Source organism: Accipiter gentilis, chromosome 21 (genome assembly GCF_929443795.1).
Source record: "Accipiter gentilis chromosome 21, bAccGen1.1, whole genome shotgun sequence".
NCBI classification, from domain to species: domain Eukaryota; kingdom Metazoa; phylum Chordata; class Aves; order Accipitriformes; family Accipitridae; genus Astur; species Astur gentilis.
The window spans coordinates 3973672-3994031 of NC_064900.1; the positions used below are offsets into that span (position 1 = coordinate 3973672).

Consider the following 20360-nt stretch of genomic DNA (forward strand, 5'->3'; position numbering starts at 1 on the left):
CTCTACTGCCTTTCCTAACCGGCAGTCTCTGGCCATCCCGACTGCCTGGGTACTTTCCACGTACCTCCCCTGCCGCTGTGGATGCCCGTCTATTCTGACGTGCCCCTCTCTAGACGCTCCGAGGGGCACAGCTTACACGGGCAGACCCTGCAAACACCACTACAGGCATTTCACAGGCACGTACACATTTCAATGCATCAAGCAACAGAGCTCTGGGCGGAAAAAAGTAATTAGTGTAGTGGTGCTTAGGCTTATATGGAGGCCGCTTTGGCTGGGCTCGTACTGAGGGTGGTGGGCTGGTGTCAGCAGTTTATGGAAAGTTTCCTTGGAGTTGTGAGAGAACGGGCTAATCCTACGGCTGCCACCCCTTCACGGTGCCAGCACGGTCCTCGAGGGGGGCCACCGCTTCTCTCTTCCCTCATCCCCTCATTGCAGTTTTCATCGTTCTCTTTGCCCACAAACTGGAACTTTTTATCTTCAGCTTTTGGGATAAACACAGAAAAAGTTAAGAAAACGCTGCAACAGAGGAAGGATTGCAGTAATGAAGCAAAGCCTTTCCCGTTCACCTGTAACACCTCGTCTGTCCTGAGTTCATAGTGACCAAACCACCGAAGGAGGTAATCCCCCTTGTGAAGGAGATGGCAGCTTGAACTTGAGTGTATTCCTCGCAGGGACAGGTAAGACGGTGGTATGGGGAGGTATCACATGCAGGACCCCAGGCAGGTGAACTCCTGGGCTCCTCTGTCAGAAATAGGCACAACCGGCATTTGAAAGGCACTGGTGGCCCTGAGGAGCAAAGTCAGCCTAATCCTGCCCACTACACACTGAAAAGCAAAAGGTCAGTACGTTTGCATGAGAAGCCAGCAAAAAACCCATACTTTATTTAAAAAAAAAAAAAAAAAAAAGTGCATGTGGGCAGCACTGAGTGTTTCTGCAGGCAAGTCTGTTAAGACTGTCCCGCTCTTAGCAAACAGTTCTTTTTCTCCGAAGCATTAATTACATTCATATTAAATGGGTCTTAATACACATAGAGATAAGGAATTGTATTTTGCCCTTATCCAACTGCGAGAGCTTCAAGCCGATCAGTCACTTCAAAGTACCCCAAACCTAGTCTTGCCAGTCCCTAACGACAACGAGGACCCCCCCTCGCAAGTGATACGTGGCAAGAACACGCAGTAGTACCCCACCTCCTCCCAGTCCCCAGACTGGTTGGTGTGCTCTGTGTACTACAGGCCACCCAGTACCGCTCACGGGCAATGATCAAGGGAGAGGGAAACCCATCAAGAGCCACATATTGCAGCTATCGTACAGAAGCACGACGGAGAAAGCTTCTGTCTTTGCAGCGGACCCAAGGACACTGATGGAGAGGCTCTGGGAACTCGAAACGCCTCTGAGCTAACGTCAACCATTTGGGAAACAGCTCCAGAAGGAGAGGACAAGGGAGGCATTCCGGAAATCGCAGATTACTCCATATTTTCAGGGTCAGCAGTTTTCATGATGTTTACGAGGAGTGGTGAGAATCTCCTGTGCTGCCCTTGAGAGGGGAATGGCCCCGTAGTGAAACCAGAGATCTCGGCTGCTTCCCATCCCAGAACGAAGCTGAGCAGCCAGATGCCAACACGCACGCACAGCTGAGGACACCGGCTGCTTCTCCTTGTCCGTCTGCACATCGTACCTCGGAAATGATTGATTCATTACTGAGACCAAACAAAAAAACATTGCCTTTTATCCCCAGGGAAATAATTAATTAGACAGGAACATATCACTTCCCAGCTGCCACTGACTTGCAGTGCTGTGAAAATAGGCCAGGATTACATCTGGATTCCTCTCTGCCCCAGCAAAGCTTTGGCTTTGGGGAAGCCCCCCACGCAGCCAGTTGCCTGGACTCGGGGGGCTGAAGAGGTGGAATGGGTGAACAGGCGACAAGCACCAAGGCCCTCCAGGGCAAAACAAACTGCCTCCTGGCTACTTTTACACCCCAGGTACATCCGCGCCACGCAGCGCAACACCATCCCGTAGAAAACGGAGAGACAGCGAAGCACAGCAGGAAGGATAATTAACCTCGGTAATGAGGCTGCATCAGCAGGACTGTGTCCTACCTGAGACCCAAGGATCTGTGTGTCAACCCACTGCGGTGCAGCATCCCCTGCCTTTTCCCTGCTCCCTCGTACCACCGACATCTGGGCAAAGCAGCCCTTCAGTGGTCAGTAGCCCTCGGGGTCAGCCGTGGGACAACTCTCACACCTCTTTGGCAGAAGAAGAAGATGTCTAACGATGATGCAGACCATGGGGCAGGGGCCAGGGCAGAGCCAGCCCTCTTGGCCCAGCTCCCAGAACACTCCCAGCCAGGTTTAAAAGGTGCTAAACTATTTAAAGGGGGAGGAAAAAAAGAAAAAAAAAAAAAAAAAAAAAGGAAAAAAAAAGGCTACAGAGCTTTCTTGAAGCTTGAAGACCCGTCTCGAGAGTCGGATTACAAGCAGCTTTTGGGACGGAAGCAAAGACCCTTCTGGTGCCTCGCTCCCCGCTTCTGCTCGCCCCTCGCGCCTTCTCTTGCTGAGTCCCTGTGATGATGGAGATCAGCAAAGCACTCAAAGGGCTTCTGGTATTGTCGCTAATGCTACGGAAAACAAGAAGAAAACAGCTTTTTCACCTTCTTTCCATCCCTCTTGACTTACTACTCTTCTGGTCTTCACTAGCTCCCCTAATTTTTTTTTCTCTCTCCATTTCTATCTAGTCTGTCCTCCTCTTCTCCTCAACCCACTCCCTTAGCATAAGGTATGGAGGGGCGCTTAAGGACAAGGTCCTCCCCTGCCCCTACTGCTTGAGCTCAGCCCAGGGAGACAGCAGCCTCCTTCATGCCACCGCCAGGAACCGGCCATGGTGGACCCCCATGCCATGTGGCTACGAACACGGGGACGGACAACATCTCCTTCCTGAGGAGAAAGCCGACCGGACAAGGCTGAGACTGGCTTTTCTTTTGGGAAGGACAGGTGGGACATGCTCAAGCCGAAGCTGTTTCACCAGCCTGGGCACTGAGGAAATACCAGGATTATTTTTGTTTTGGGGGGGTGGGCATCTTTTCCCATTGTCCCCAAATCCAGATGAGGAACCACCACCCTGCGACCAAGCCTCAACTGCTGGCACTGCAGGAAGAGATCGGTAACCCCCAGTACCACCAGTAATCGTGCTGCTATACCACCTGAGCAGAAGCCTCGAGGGTTAAACGAGTTTGCTGGAGGGGTTATCCTATACTTCAACAGCAGCCAGAAAGACAACGACCCACTCGAGAAGACCAGTAGTTGTCCTGACTGAGCCTTCCTTCGGTCGTGGGTGGCAAATGACTTAAATAGCCATGGGCGACCTCATCCTCCGCTTTTGGATCTGGAGGAAACCCAGCTTGAATCAGGTCCCTCCCTCAGTAACACAGGTAAAAATAAAATGATGTTTGACCAGAGAGCATCCCTGAAATTCGTCTGGTGTTAGATTTTTTGCTTTAAAATTCAATCCAGCATGTCAAAGCCCTGCTCCTGTTAGTGACAAAGAAAGAGGCTGTTGAATGACAAAAGTAACTAAATGTTTGAAGAACATTTTAGTCCCCGCAAAATGAAATCGCTGAAGGAATTTGCACAGCTTCCCACAGACTAGTTACTGAATTACTAAACCAGTTTCTCCCAACCACTTACAAAGCAAAATTATAATCAACTGTAGGATCTGGTATTATGAGTACTCAAGAATGAGCTTTTACAAAATAGAAGCTAAAAGGTTTGCAGATCTGTTTCACATCTGTGGCCCAGATATAATCAGCTCCTTCTCATTCCCTCTTTTAAAGCATGCCCACAGCATCTGACTCGTGCTGAAGAGAGGTCCAAAAAGCTAAAAAGTTCTGAGTGTCTCTTAAAATTTCCAGAGAGGCTGAATCAAATGTGTTTTATTAAGAACTCCCTTCTCTCCATGCATCCGCTTTTCACTCATGCTACCTTTTCAAGTAGTAAGGAAGGAAAAGAAAGGAAAGGGAAGGAAAGGGAAGGAAAGGGAAGGAAAGGGAAGGAAAGGGAAGGAAAGGGAAGGAAAGGGAAGGAAAGGGAAGGAAAGGGAAGGAAAGGGAAGGAAAGGGAAGGAAAGGGAAGGGAAGGAAAGGAAAGGGAAGGAAAGGAAAGGGAAGGAAAGGGAAGGGAAGGAAAGGGAAGGGAAGGAAAGGGAAGGAAAGGGAAGGGAAGGAAAGGGAAGGGAAGGGAAGGGAAGGAAAGGGAAGGGAAGGAAAGGGAAGGAAAGGGAAGGAAAGGGAAGGAAAGGGAAGGAAAGGGAAGGAAAGGGAAGGAAAGGGAAGGAAAGGGAAGGAAAGGGAAGGAAAGGGAAGGAAAGGGAAGGAAAGGGAAGGAAAGGGAAGGGAAGGGAAGGGAAGGGAAGGGAAGGGAAGGGAAGAAGACAACCAAGACTGTAGATGTCTAAGCATTTGGAAGCCTGATTTTTGCCTTTGGAAGAGACTTAAAATGTTTCAATTTACAGAGTAGCTTCCTGCCTAGAGCAATTTGTGGTGTCTGTTTTTAAAATCTTTGTACCTTCATGTTTCTAAGGAAGCTGGAGGGAAAAACCACACCCTATTCTCCAAGGTCTCTTCCACTGACTTCACATTGCCTCCTCCTTGTCTTACTGTCTCTCTTGAGGTTTTGCTGCTTCCTCCGTATTTTGATACATAAGCAAGGTGGACGCAGTGAGCTATCCCAAGTGCACATCCACAAGGTAAAAGATATGTCCCTTCTGCCTCTTCTAAATTGTATTTAGTGCTGCCCACGCAGAGCCCAAAACCTGATTGTTCCCTTCGTCTTGGCCGTGGCCCCACCAGCAAACAACCGCGGGCAGGACCCACGGATTTTGGGAGGCTGGCAAACAGCGGTACCGCTGCGTGAGGACTCTTCGTGTCCTCAGGTTCTTGGCATTAGCTGAGCTGGAACCAGAGCAAGCCTTAGGTCATGTACAGAAGTGCCCATCTTCACTCCATTCAGCTCCCCGGATTTTGGAGGAAGGGAAGATCGGCTCAGGGTTTTGGAGCAGGCTGGCAGTCTTGCAGTGGGCCTCAACCTGATCACAGACCACTATATAAGCGGTGGCCAGGGAAAAAAACCGCCAAAACCAAAACACAGTGCACAACCTTTTCCAAGTTCATTACGGAGAGGGGCAGGGAGATGGGGAGAAAGAGGAAAACAGCTTTCTTCCCGCTTCAGGTACTCTCCATTTTTCTAGCAACACGTCAGCATAAACCAGCACACATGCTCACAGCAGGGCTGTAAAACTTGTTACAGCATTTCAAAGCAACTCGGGTAACCTGGTTCAGAGATAGTGATTTATGCATATGCAACCACCCCGCTACACCGTCCCTACCTCCATCTGCAGACCTGTTACGCTCGGCGCTCTCTCTTCTCTCGGCACCTCCCGACCCAGCAGCGCATGGATGCGCACATGAAAAGGGAACGGACACCCCTGCCCCAGCGGATTATCTGTCAGCGCCGGAAAGGTCTGTAACCTAAACCCACCACCTTCCCAGTCCAACATAAACTTGGGAGCGGTGCTGAAAGACAAATCAAAGCCCTCTGTTTGGCCAACTCCCAACACACCTTCCCTTCCCGCATGCTGTTAGGAGACACCGTGTCCTGCTGAGAGATGCCCTTCCCCTCTCACCCACCCCACCGGCCCCGAGCCCCAGGGTCCCCTGGAAGCCCTCAAGTTCAGTCCTTCCCTGTACCTGCCAGGAGTACAGCTCTGGGGCTGAGATGGCAGAACCAGTACACAGCCCCAGCAGAAGCTGTTTTGGGGTTTGAAGCCCTGCCCAACTCCACAGCCAGATGTTTCATTGAACTATTAATTTGGCTAACAATATTGTACAGTGGAGCATTCCTACTGCTTTACACAAGGCTCTGGAGCCAGTTGCCTAAGGTGACAAACCCCTTTCTTAACCCATTTGTTACACCCGGACTGCATGCAGCCCCTTTACCCCGTACCTCCCCGCTGAATTCCCCAAAGCTGATGTTCCCTGACCGTCCGTAACTGTGTGGCCTGGTCCCATCACCTACTGGGGTCCATCGATCTTCTCGGTTATTAAGCCACACTTCAGCCACCAAATACTCTACCCCAGTGGTCGCTGCTGTGCTGTCTCAGGGTTACCACAGCCTTATGCCCTTACAGTCGAGAAGGACACTGCAGGAGGGACATCTCCTTCTCAAGTGACCCTTGTCTGGTGTGTCCTTCGGGCAGAAGGTGCTTACTTCTAGTTCAGCACACCGGCTCCCTCCAAGCATTGTTTACCAGTGAAAACCTCCATCCCCCTTTTGTCAGAGGTTTGGGTTGGTAATACTTAACCCAACGTTGCACCTAAGGCTTCACCACACCTCAGAGACCCTCGCAACTCCAGTGAAGGACTTGACCGAACCAGAACAGCACCCTCAGCTCTAATTTCTGCTGAGCTACGCACCACAGCCCCTTATGATTCAGATCGCTAAGCTCTGGGCGAAGGCCAAGGGAACTAGTCCCTCTAGCAAAGCCTGTTCCTTCCATCAGCCTCCACAACCCACGGCAGGAGAGAAAGTGCCACGAACGGCAGCAATCAGGTGTTGATTCGGTATCAGCACTAAGCCACAAATGAAAACAGAGCGTGCTGAACTTGTATGTAAAGACACAACTCTCAAGGCTACGAGCCCAGGACGAGGCCGACAAGCCCATTATCTTGTTTGTGCCAAATTCCTGCTTCTTCCACCTTCCCGCGACACACCTGCGGCCGGCTCCCACGGAGCCTTTCCCTACACAGCTCCGGTCCGGCAAAGTCAGGTCTTCCTCCGAGGGGCAGGATGGGACCAGCAACGGCCGTGCACCCATCACAGGCTCTGCAGGGCAGTAGCAGCGTTGTTTCCTTTCCCTGCCCGTCTCCAGGAGCCGCGCTGCCAACAGCCCAGAGCTGGGCACGGCCAAAGCACCGGCAGGATGAGGGGGACAGATCAAAAGCCGAGAGATCAAGGGAGGGCAGGAGGCAGGACCGAGCACACCGCCATCCCACCCTTCCTGCTTCCTCCTGGGCCTCCGTTCGGTTCTCTCCAGCCTAAATAAATCCATCTCCTCCCAAGCAGAGAATTCACCATTTGGCTGTTTCTCTCCACCAGCGTTTATACGCATGCTGCTGCTTATCTCCACAACCGCTGCACTCTATTTTTCACTGCACAGCAGCATCCTGTGGATTTTTCCAGCAGTCGAAGCCACCGAGGAGTTCTGCTGGGCAGGGCAAAGCTGCCAGGCCAGGTACTCCCCATTAAAGGGGGCTTTCCTGAAAAGCAGGTACCAAAGACTGTCTAGGGAAGAAGGCTGCTCCCACGTTTCCTCGGTCTTTCCGAGCTCTCGGTATGCCGGTGATGGAAACTGGATGTGGGGAAAGCCGCACCCAGGGGTGCTGTTGAGGCGAGATCCCCGCGCATTGTTTGAGCAGAGCACAAGCTCACATCCACACAAACAAGGAGCACTGGCTTTTCTGCCTCTCGCCACTCCTCCTCCTCACCAGGTCCAAATAAGGAATTCGGCAATGAATCCTGCGCTTCATAATTTGTGTGCAAACTATGAGAAGACAGGAGGCAGAAAAACCTGTTCCCGCTCCAGTTATGCCCTCCCCCCCCCCCCCCAGCTGCATTTGCTCCCCCATCATTTGAGATTTCAGGTGTTCAAAGCAGTCACCTACCAGTCTTTCTTCAGGAGTGATAAATGAGTTTGCATTTCACTGTGGCAGGGCAGATCAGAAAGGTCTAGAACGACAAAAAGACAGCCTCAAAAAGGTTAAACCACATGTTTGCAGGGCCCCTCCCAGCCACAGCTAAGGAATGCTTGAAGGCCAGAAAAGCTTTTCTTTTTTTTTTTTGTCTGAAAGGATAAGAGGAAGGAGTGGGACAATCAAATCTGGTTTCAGTTTATTTCCAGAATTTTACTGTACAAAATATGCAAAGTGTAAAACGGTTTTATGTTTCAGTTTAAAAACAACAAAACCCCATCCAGCTATAACTTAAGAGAACCCAGCTTGGAACAGAACAATTTACTAGACTAGACCCACAGTGCATTAATGTCACAGACACCAGGAATTTGCTTACTTAAGTTCACGATTAGAAAAAGAACAGAAAGACCATGTACCATTGCAGCTAAAGTCACATGTGCAAAGAGAAAACAAACAAAACAAAAAAAAAAAAAAGAGAGAGAGAAATGCTGGTTAGTGTCTATTAATTAGAAAACCTTGGCAAAACCCATCTTACTATACACAGTTTGTGTAGAAAAAGAGTATTACACAGTGATCAAAAGAGGGCGAGGGAAGGGCATTTGCTCCCACCCCCTTCCCCAAGACACAATAATGCTGAATCAAAGAAACAGGCACAGAAGAGTGTAAGATTCCTTCACAGTTACATCTGTGCAGGTAGCGAGCCACAGCAATCCCCCCGTGCACGCAGGAGATACCCCCAAGCATCGTTAGCGCTGGTGAGAGGTGCCCGGGAAGCAGCCGGAGGGAAGGATTCCCTCGCTGGGCAGAGCACACATAGGGCAGGGCTGGCTGCCCGCACGGCTTCGGTATGTTATGGGGATAAAAAAAAATAAAAATGCAGTCTCTTGAAGGGATGCAGAGGGGCGGATAACACCAGCTGTACCACTGGTGTGGCGGGGACCCAGCTCAGGAGTATTCCAAAGCGATCCGCACCGGTCACGGAGCGGCTGTCGGAAACGGCAACTTTTGGTCGTCGTCTATCAAAGGCAGCAGCCTGAATGCAGGAGGATGTGTATTCCTGTAGGAGACTTCATGGCCCAAAGCCATCTCTTAGGTGAACAGAAATTTGGGGTTTGGAGGGGAGGGGGGTTACTTTTTTAAAAAAAAACAAACAACAAACAAAACACCCAAAGAGCTCAATCCCAAGAGCACTTTCTTCTTAACACAGTTTAAACACTGAACCACCAAGCCTGGCTTGAGGCTTTAGACATGTATAATGCACACACCTATAAGGGAAAAAGCACAGAGACACGCACAAGCTGAATGAGAAAACTGACATCTCCTGAACAGCGCTCATAGAGCAGGGCAGAACCGAGCGCAACTGAACAGCGGAGTCTGGGACCAGACTACAGGATTTTTGCAAAAGACTGCAAGACTTTTGTCTTACCTTTGAAAAGGGCAGATTTACAAGTTTTGCTAAGCAAGATGAAACTGGCTTGAATAGGTTTCCACGTTTAGCACAGTATGGATCTTTTCAGTTTCTTCAGCAGCAAGTGCTGGAAATGACCACATCTCAAACAAGACTTTTAAAAGCTACTTATGCAGGGCCAGCTTCAGAAACTGCTTCCCTGCAGCTTTTGGCATACTTGGCAACAGCAGATTCCCGAGGCTTTGCATGGAGATCCCCATCCCAAAGGAAAAGGTTAAGAGGCTCCGCGAGGGCTGGGATTTGTTCAGATCTCCCCCAAACTTGCGCCTTATCGTGAGCTGCCCGTGAGCTCCAAACTCCAGCCCCAGCACCTCCCATCCCAGCAGATACTTGTTCTGCCTCACTAGGGAACTTCAGGGGAAAAAAAAAAAACCACCAGGGAGGACGGGATGGAGCTGGAGTGACTGAAGTTGCTGGCAGGGAAACTTTTAGAGGCAGAAGTCAGACGAATAGCTGACAGAGGCTGAAATCAGATCTGCCTTTCTCTCCGATATCCCCCTTCAGGGGGAATTGCTCTTGAAGGCACCCAAGACAACCCCCAGAAGCAGGAGCTGGCCTTGCTCTGTGAGCAAACTGCATCACACCACCTTCTCGTGCACGGTGCATCCCTCCCCAGCCACCCTGCTGCCTATGGGGGGTGTGGGTGGCAACATCCCCCCTTCGCAGGGTGCAAACTGGTAGTTGCACACTATGGAGGAGAGTGCTAGAATGCTTGCACTTCTGCGAGCGCTGCCAGCTCTGCTCCCGTGAGTAGGAAAGGAGTCTGAGACCTGGGGCAGCCCCCCAGGACCTACACACGGATGGGTGCAGCCAAGCAGCAATGAGAGGCTAACAGATAGGCTGACAACCTTTGCCCAGGCCTAGTGACAGGACTGGCAAGATATTAAGGGTCTAATGTTGGCCCCTACGCTCCTAGAAGCTGCAAGAAATGCAAATCTTTCACTCTTTAGCCATGAAAGACAAAGCCAGTCTTCGTGGAAACCCACAGCCGTTTTCATCTGCTTTGGAACAGCTGAAAGTCTTAGCTGCATCTGGTTTTGGAAGATCTCAGCATGGCTTTGGATTTAGGCTGTAACAAATCTGAGAACAAAAAACCAAAGCCTTTAAAGTATCCAAGCAGCATACTTGAGAGTCACAGGAAAAAAGCCAACATGGAAGAAAGGAGTGGGGCAACACCACTCCTGGCTAGGCAACACAGCACCCTATCGAACGGTTCAGCCTTTAGTGAAGGATGTCCAGTGCAAGGATCTCCTCTGAGGGGGGCATTGTCCACTTCACTACCAACAGGGTTGTCTTATAAACCACTTGAATTCTAAAAAAGCAACCAATTCCCAGCCAGGTACAAGGATCCCGGCTGGGAGGAAGGAAGGAGAATATGTGCAAGGAGAGAGTGCAGGATAGGAGAGGGATTCAGAGGAAAACAGCCTGCACTTGGCTGGCAAACCCTACAAGCCTTATTTACGCTCAACTCTTGGCAAGCTCTGCAGAACTAAGGACTGCAGGATTTGGATCAGAGCTTCGTTCCCTGTGACTCGATTCTTACTCATTAGCTGGCTATAAACAGAGTTAAACAAACCAGTCTGCTCTCCCCACTCAGTATTTTTTCTAAAAAGTCTGAATTCCTATAGATGCCACAGATCTATCCGTGGATCTCAAAGCACTTGACGACAAGTTGAGTTTAGCCTCACAACACCCCAGTGAGGTAGGTATGACAGTGGTCCCCTGATTTTGCACAGAGAGAGGAAGCAAGAGAGACCCTGAAAAAGAAAACGTCATAAAAAAACAAACACAGGGAATACTCAGGAGTCCCGATTCCCCTTTTAGCCTGTCCTCACCCTTAAGCAGGCTGCACCTCTAAAGAGACTGAGAGACCAAGTCCTCTCCTTCAGATTTCATCAGGCAAAGCATTCACGCCACTGACACAGGGAAGAGCGTTTAATGCAGGAGTTGGCCCCCGTTGACAGTGTCCTTTTCGGCAGCAGGCAGAAAAGGCAGCGCTGAACCACAGCACACAGATGAGGAAGCAGACCCAGAGCGAGCACACGCCGCTTCCGTCTGGTTCTCCATGTGTTCAAGGATTTAACGCAATTAAGACATGAGCTTCCTGAGCAGATACTGTCAGACAACCCCTTCATGGGGGAGGGAGAAGGAAAGGGAAAGGAAATCCTGGGAAAGTAAGAAAGTTTTACAGAGGTGCCTGTGACAAGGTGCTCTCATGCATACGGCACACCCAAGCCCCCGGCAAGGTGGTTCTTGTTCTGGCTTCATAGAAATGAGCCAATTCAGCCGTAGGCAGTAGCCTCCACACAGGCATAAGTGCTCCACAGTCTCCCAAGCTACTCCCAGTCTCTCCCACCTTGCTGGTTATGCGCATCATAAAAGCCAGATACACACACCTTTAGGAGAGCCAAGTGTGAGATATTACATGCTCCGCCTCTTTTTTTTTTTTTAAAAAAAAAGAAAAAAAAGAAAAGAAAAGGAATAAACCAATCTATTTTTTTTTTTTTCAAAATAAAACACTGCAAAGGCCACAGTCAATAACGGAGTCCCCATACAGACTACCAGAAAGCCTGACCTAGAAAAAAACCCAAACACTACGTTTAGAGAAGGGAGAGCTCTACCTACTTCCCATCCCTTAAGGGACGTGGGCCTGATACCGTCATGTACCACACCATCTAGTTTCTTCACAACCGCATCTGGCACATTACATGGAGAAGGCAGGATCCAGGTGACTACCGTGCACTTGTAAGAAAGGTGCGGGACACGCCAAGTGTCACTTGGATGGGGAATCACCACTTTGGACCCTCGCTCACCAAGGTGCTCCCTTGACCCCAAGAGGACTATCTGCAGGTGCTGTTGGACATGCAGCTCCATTGCTGCTGAAGCTGGAAGAAGCTGGACCCCTGTCCCCAGCACGCCTGCTTAAGGTGGCTGCTCCCTCCCACCAGCTTCTGGTGGGCACTGGCCAGCCCACACCAGCCGTGCCACGCAGGACTAACAAGAGCCCCAATCTTAGCCGGCCCACCTTGTGCTGGTGGGAGCGTGGAGGCAACCTCACAAGCTGCTGGAGGAGCCCAGGGAAAGCCAAGGGGACAGGAGGGGCTGTCACAGCCCCCCTCAGAAGACAACGCACCCTGGTAATGAAAGGCACTGGCTTACGTACCTCGCTGAATTGGGGCCCTCTGTGTTAAGACATCGGTATGGAGAGCAGGTCGGATCCCGCCTGACAGAGCTATTTGCATGGCAAAAGACCAGGCAGAACGAATCGAGCATTTGCATTCACACATGCAAATCCACTGCCACAGAGCTGGGGGTGTCTCGGAGGGACCTGACAGAAGGCAGGTCACTGCCAGCCTCGGAGCTGGCTCCAGAGTCACGCGATGCCCTGTGCCAGCAATCAGACTTCAGACGTTGCTTTAGGCTCATCGTTAAAAGCAAACCTGCCAAAACCCCATAAAACTCAGGTGACACTGAAGCTGCATGTGAAAGCTGCACTGATGGACAAAGGCAGCCTTACAAACAAACCTGCATCTCTCAGGAGCAGATCCCAGCACCAAGCAGAAGCTCCTGCAGTACACAAAGGCCAAGAAAGGCAGGCAGGTTTTCAACATTCGGATATAGTTTGGTATTTCTTAGCTATAGCTGAAGGCGTACGGTGGGGAAGGACACACTGCAGTGTTTCCAGAGCACAGCAGTTCTCCGAAGCAAGTGCACATGGCAGAGGTCGGCCCTTCCCCGGCTCCTCTCCTCAAGGAGGGAAGCGCTTTTGCCCATCTTTCCTCCAGACACACTTGAAGCCGGCTAGAGAGGGAGAGGCACATTCCTGCCTTTACCCCCCTTCCCCTCAAAGACGCTGTCAGACGTAGGGAGGGTCTGTGATTTATCTGAGGAGCCAGCTACTTACCTACCCTGTCCCAGTGCAAATACACAGCCCTTGCAGGTGCAAAAGGCAGCGGTGGTAAGGCAGACCCTGAGGGGACTGTGGCTGGAGAAACCCATTTGGAAAGCCAGACAGAAGAGGACAGAAATGGGGAGCCGTGGGAGTGCCCGACCAAGATGCAGGCAAGCAGGACAGAGGGAAGCAGGTGAGAGATAAAGGGGATCTGTGTCACACGGAACAGTTTCACTAACTAGCACTGGTTTTAAAAAAAAAAAAAAAATTAAGTTTGAACAGCTGCAAGATGGGCTGATCCATTTCAAGACAAGCAACTTCACAGAGACACAGAGAGCAAAACCATCCCACTATGCTCATACAGGTCCAGCACCAACAGAAGAGGGCATATGGAGAGGTGGAAAAGAATAAAAGACTTCAGTCTCCAGATTAGGTGGCTCACAGAAGCGGCCCTCTCACACCCACCCTTTGATACCCTCTCGTCTCCGAGCGAACAGGGCCTGCCACACCCCCGTGGAAGCAGATTTCTATAGCGGAGAGGTGAGCAACGCACTCTCAGAAACAGCTACAGGTAGTGAAAGCAGAGATGCAAAAGCGCAGGCGCGCACACAGCGTAAGGCAGCGCTCCAACAAAAATACCAACGTTGCAATCGTGCGGAGAAAGAGCGAGCGCGAGATTTACAGTATGCTGGGGAGGGGGGAGGAAAAAAAAAATAAAAATCTGTTCCGTCTCCAAGGCTGAGCTAACCGAGCCAAGTCACCCTGTCGCCTCTTAAGATATTTCTTTCTAGATAAGATATCTCAACTCCCCCCTCCCCTTTCCAAATAAAGTGCAGATGGTCAAATATTACTGGTCCATCATCTGCCAGTTTCAGTCAGCATTGGGGAAATTAAACCCAAAAGCACAATATTGAAAAAAAAAAAAAATCCCCAAACAACCCACCCTCAAAATCCCTTAGACTGAAGTCTCAGACTGTAAGCGGAGGACAAATTTATGCGATTTAGGGTCTATAAACTCTTCTGAGAGTTTGATGAAGGGGATTTTCTTCACATTAACAACAAGGCTGAAGTCCAAGCACTTGAGGACAAACACAATGCCGTCTTGTAACCCGCTTGTGACCGCTTCCTCACTGACAAGAGTCCACTGCTTGGAGAACCAGCGATCCCTGTCGTACTGGAGGGTTGGGCCTGGGTTGAGGTAACGCTCCAGGAATGCCTGCCGAGAGAGGGACACGCGTTAGCACCGGCCCCACAGCTCGCCCTGCGTTGATGCTCTCTTCCCATCCCCAGATACAGCTCTGCGAGCATGGGCTTGCCATGCTGCAAATTGTTTCAGCTTCCGTACCTCAGGAGACATCGTCTCCCCAGTCCCTCCCAGTTTTTCAGACCCCAGAAGCACAACCACCAGGAGATCCTCCTTCAATCCATCCCAGCAAGCTTGCAAAGCTATAGCCCTGACTTGTGCTGTCAGCACTGCCATGCGGCAGCAGTTCAGTAGAGGTCATTTCTCCCCTACCAGCCCCATAAAACATCCCAAAACTGCAGCCCCAGAGAAGAACACGGACTAGCTGGCCCTCCCTTCTCCAGGCCAAGCTAAGGTGGAAAGCAGAGGGTTTCCATGTTTGCAGCCTGACTAAGGCTGCAAAACTGAAAGCAGAACAGGGAACGCCGTTTGACAGTGCTTGTGTTTTAAAGTCTCCTTTGCAATCTTAATGGCAGCAGAACTCCCCCTTGCATACCTGGGCGAGGTCCCAGGTGGATCCCAGTGAGGGGATGGCTAAGCCCCATCTCTTGACAGCATTTCTGCTCCTAGTGTAGTAAGTCTGGGGTAAATGCCCAGGAGTAAATTCTCGCATTTCTAAGCCTTCTCTAGGATTGTGGGGTATTCTTAGAGGGGAAGGTGGAGAGTCGGAGAGGGATTGTGTGACCCATTTCCCTCATCATTCAGTCCCTCTCTGTGTCTGCAAGTCAACAGTCACAGTCAGGGCGTGAAGCAGCAAACTGACATTTGACCAAGCGGTCCACGAATTAGAAACATTCAGACAGACAGGGATTTAGGCAGTAATTAGAAGCAGTCCAAAATGCAGCACTGCAGAGGGGACAAAAAACCCAAACCAAAACAAAAACGGTCCTTTGCAGGTTGCCACCTGCATCATGCTGCTATACCATGAGCCACCTGGGAGAATTCCCTGCGACTCAAGGCCACCATCTCAAACACTTCTTTGGTACTCCTTTTGCTGAACTGGATAGGAGAACAATTATCTCATAGGCACTTTCAGATAAACAGAGACAAAAGATGCTGTAGAGGCAACGTTACTTCCCTTTAAGACCTGAGGCAACCTACGATGCACTGATATCACAGGCAGCAACTATGAAAACCACCACTCACCTCCCTTGACAATTTTGTGTTCTGCGTGCACACGCAGATGTGCCATCCCTTTCTCCCTCCTTCTCGCACCATCATTAGAGAAAGCGTTACCTTTGGTGTCATGTTATTAGTGATGCAGAAGGACAAGTGTTGCAAGATGCTCTCCATGCTGTGGTACTGTTGCTGGCGGGTAGTGCGAAGGTACTTCTGCAGAGCTCTTGCCATGGACGGGAAGATTGCCTGGGCTGCTTCTCGGGGGTCCATCATCTCTCCTGGAGCTTTCTGCTGTTCCTCTGCCTGGAGGCGTTTGATGTGAGTGAAAGCCTCCTCTACTGCAACCACGAGCCTGCAGAAGGAAAATCAGCACAACAAGAGTCATAACAAGAGAAGTAGGATGGGTCTGTGGTTAAGGCAGAGCCTGGGAGTCAGGATTTACAAGCTCCTATTCCCATCTCTGCCACTGAGTCACTGCCTGCCATCAGGCAATCTACATAAAATCTTCTCTGCTGACAGTCTGAGGGGTAGATAGCAGCTTTTCTTTCCTTGCCCGAGCCATCCAGCAACTGAGGATCATAAACCAGGATTAAGACTTTAAAAGCCTGAGTGTCGTACTTAGTTCTGCCAACACAGCATAAACATCAGCTACATGACTCAAACGAGACACAGCTGCCCTTGCGTTCAATGCATGTCTTTTAAAACAACGGTTCCAGCATACAGTACTGCAGAGCGAAGCATAAGGCCAGGAAGAGGCTGGCTATAAAAGAGCACGACCCGGGACACAGAATGTTCCAAGACTATCTGTGCTCTCAAGCTGCAGTCTGCTCCGATTTACACCACCCAGGTACAGAACTTGTGCTGCCGAATGATTGCTCTGCACCCTTCTGCTGAACAGCGACGGGACTCCTGTCTTCGCTGCAGCTAGAGACATCCTCTGCAAAGCATTCCTGTGTTGGCACAGGTGAGTAAACACCAAGACCACACCATAAAAAGGCAAACAGATGCCATACGGCACTTGCAAGTTAACCCAGTACTAAGTAACATGTAAGGAGCCACGCTGCAGTTAGTGAGGAAAAAGCAACGATAATGAAAGAGTCACCCAACAAAACTCTTTTGCCCCTCCAGACAGGACTTGTTCCACACTACATTTCCACTCAAGTCGCCAACTACTGTCCACGCTGCCCTCAATATCCAAAGCATCTTAAAGCCAGGGGAAGCTGCCTCACGAGAGGCAGAGGTATAGCATACCACATTCAGACTATATACAAGGAACAGCGTGAGAAGCCCTGACCCCTGCCCATTTTGTTTAATTTGTCTTGGGGGAGGTGGGGGGTGGAAATCGGTTTCTAATCTCCTCCTGTCTTTTTGTTGCAGCTCTAACCTTCCTCCTTTGAAACATATGGCCTGATCTTCTAGTGACTGATTGTTTTCCTCTGACTAAGCAGCTGTTCTAACCAAACTCAGCAAGCGAGGGAGAGGTGCCTGAGTTAGGATGCTACACTGCATGGAAAGAAAAGTTTAAGCTCCTGTTGCTCCGAGACTGGAAGAGAGCCCAAAAGACAGTGGCTATAAGAGCACAGGTCAGACTGAAGCAGGCTAGGTGGGGGACACCGTGCCAGCACTTTCCCAATGAAATATAATCTGCCAAAAGAAAACACAAAACAAGCCAGCTCCTTCCAGTTACGGCACAGTCCTTCTAAACACAGCTCAGTTCAGGGGTGCCTGTCTGCAAGCAACTTGCCTCAAACTGTTAGGTATGTTAACTACAAACTGTAATTAGGCTCCACAGCAAATACAGACACTATCTCGGGTCACCTCAACAAAGCATCAACTCTGCAGCCTAAGTGCGACTGGCAGAAAACATACCTATGTTGCAAAATAAAACGTAACTGCTTCTGGTCATGTCCTTCTTCCCCAACTCACTGAAAAGGGCAGTCAGACTGCCCCTTTCAGTAGTCTGCAAACACAAATATTCTTGTCCATGAACAGGCAACACCAAGTGCTCCACTGATCCTGTCCCTGGATTTACTTGAGCTAAGACGACAAGCCTGAGCATGGGGGAAAATAATGGGATTTCCTACAGCAAGTAACTACAGATTTGTCAAGCACTGGACTGTTTCTTAATCCATGACATTGCATTAGCTTATCTGCATAATATACATGAGCTCTGCTTTACGCATGTTCTTCAGATAATTCCAGTTGCAAGCTGTCACCATCCCTTATACATCTGGGTTTCGTATGCTGCTTTGATGTGACAGATTTACAACCAAGCCCCAGCCCTTAATCACGGGTCCCCCCTCTCGCCAGGCTTGGCAAGCCCCACGCAACTGAGCGCACAGCACCGAGGAGCGGCACGGCACCCAGGAAGGGACAGCTTTACCTTGCACGGCGTTTTTTCACTCGACGCTCGTGGTCAGCCTCTTCGTAGTAGAGCTCGTTGTGACTGGAGTCCCTGCGACGGGCTGCAGCTGCAATCATGGCACGAGACTGCCCCGACGCGTTGTTCCCTGGGCCTTCAGGAGGCGAGGACGAGCAACAAGGAGACAAGAAAGGCAGCGTTACTGTCACAGGACTGGGGCTGGGACAGACCAGCACCCCACAGCGTCTGTCACAAGTGCTCTGTGGCTCCAGCCTTCCCAGCCAAACCTATAAACCCTTCCCCAGTCCTCAGGAGCTCTGGTAGAAACCCTGCTAAGCATAACGGGCTGAGAGGGGGCTTCGGCACACAGACGAGGGAGGTTAGTTGGGATGAAGGATCTCACGCAACATACACAAAGGCAGAGGTGAGGTGCACATGCCGAGGATGCAACTTACCACCCGTTATATATGTTTTCAGTTTGAAGGCAAGGGCAGCTGGAACACACCGCATTTCAGCAACAAGACAGTGTGAGAGCACAAGAAGTGAGGAGTTGGAAAGAGGAGAAAGACAAACACAAGAACATCATGAGACGTGGAGATGAATGAACAAAAGCCAAACTCCAGACAGTTACACATGGGGAGGAAAAACAGGATGCAGAGGCAGCAGGGTCACCTTTAGACAAAGCATAGAGTTTTCCACAACGGTAGGTGCTGTCCAAGCAGCAGTCCTGCAAATAGGGTAGGCTGGCGTCTGAACGTGTAGCAGCTTCTCATGGCACCCTGAGCAGCACCTGCCGTTACAGTTTCTGTTGCTTTTAACAGATCCTACACAGCTACAGGAACAGGGAAGCTGCAATCTGCACGGTCAAGTGACAGAGCTGTCTACTACAAGACCTTAAGTAGTGACCTTAAAATACAGTAGTAGGTTCTGCAGCTCCCTGATGAAGCTCACAGCTCTGGCTGTTTGGGCAGAGAGAGGAAAAAACATTGCCCCAGAGGAGTCTACCAACCCTTCTACCCAGATAGAAGATAGAGGTGGGTCTACCCAGAGGGAAATAAGAGAAGTCTAGGACTGCCTCCAAACCACCAAGAGCTGCTTTTCTGACTAACTGCTCTGAAAATGCACACTCTCAACTGGCAGTGGTTAAGGCCAATCAACTGCACAGACATGCTTAACATCGTTCTCATGCAAGGGCAACTTCTATAATTTTTTCCTAAAAAGCACAAACCAGGTACCAAGCAGAAGCCTGAAGCGCAGCAGTGGGAAGGACAAGCGTTCACACAGCTTCTTAAGCATCTAAACACTTCAGATTTTGTTTGACAGCCCTAAAATGGAGGATGTGACTCGAGGGAGACACCATCTCCCAAATTTGGGTTAGAACTGTAATTCGCCTCATTGAGTATGCCTGCCGACAAAAATCCTGGTTTTGAAGGTGAGCCTCCCCACTCTGCAAGAGAGATTACAGCAAGATGTTTTTCCTTCCTGGCTACTCCGGTATCAAATACAAAAGCTGCCAACAAATTAGGCTGCCTTAATAGCATTACTGTCTTTTCACATGGAGGGTGTAAGAGACTGTCAGGATGCCAAGATAAGCTGCAGCCAGAACTACACTCCGCTTTATAAAATGGACGGGAATCTTCTTAAGGACATGCCTCTAAGCCTGAGATTTCCACGTCCGCAAAGAGAGCGGCATTGCACAAGGAACAGCCCAGGCAACCAGTACTGCCCCAGAAAGGAAGGCACAAGTTTTCAGCTCCCAGCAGGCCTGCCAGCCACATCTGGAGCTTGCTTCTGGTTCCTTTTCTTCCAACAAAGTCTTGTGAGCTAGCACCTCCTACACTACTAACGCTACCAGACCAGCAGTTTCTCCTCCAAGCTTGGGAGTCCCAACATCCCAGCAGGTGCTGCAGGAACAGAGACCCTGCCACCTCCTGAAGAGATGCTGCAGCGCAGGAGAAGACAAGCCAGCTAGCAACGAGAATGGCATGTCCCGCAGCCAGCCTGGCAGGCGGTTGGGTTTGAATGGTGTGCGGACACCCGTAGGATTGGGAAGCCCTCACTTTCCACACACCAGGCCTCGCTGAGCAGCTGGAATTAAAGATTTCACCTCTAGAAAAGTGCAGAGCAAATCTGTTTGCTTCCCCTCTCTAACTCAACTCGTTCTCTCCCACCTCAGTGCTTCTTCACTCCAGATAGCAGGGGACACACGATGGGCAAGCCTGCCCCTCTCCCTCCCCCCTGCCTCCCCCTTTCCCCTTCCTCTTTCAGGATGGGGACATCCCACTGTAAGGATCTAAACCTCCAATTAATTCTACAGACTCAGGAGTGCTGCATCAGGTTTGGGAAACCATTTAGAATAAGGTCTTTGAAACTTCTGAAGTCATGAAAAATTAAAAAAAATAAAATAAAAACCCACACCCATAAGGCACTGAAACAAAGCAAAACAATCACGTCTCATGTTTTTCCATGTGACAGATATTCTTCATATTTCAGTTTCCACACCCTGCATGCAGAGCCACCTTGCCCAGCTAAGTC

General features: G+C 50.2%; 1 protein-coding gene across 2 annotated transcripts in view; it reads right to left on the bottom strand.

The window, feature by feature from the left end:
- Nucleotides 1–8886: 8886 nt before the first annotated feature.
- VANGL1 (VANGL planar cell polarity protein 1) overlaps nt 8887–20360 on the bottom strand; it is a 45014-nt gene continuing 33540 nt past the window's right edge. For both annotated transcript variants that reach the window (XM_049824726.1, XM_049824724.1), the window contains exons 6-8: nt 17847–17979; nt 15581–15815; nt 8887–14317 (exon numbers count right to left, since the gene is read on the bottom strand). In XM_049824726.1, coding sequence (XP_049680683.1) covers nt 14057–14317; nt 15581–15815; nt 17847–17979 — 629 coding nt within the window. In that variant the 3' untranslated portion in view covers nt 8887–14056. The remainder of the gene's footprint in view (nt 14318–15580; nt 15816–17846; nt 17980–20360) is intronic.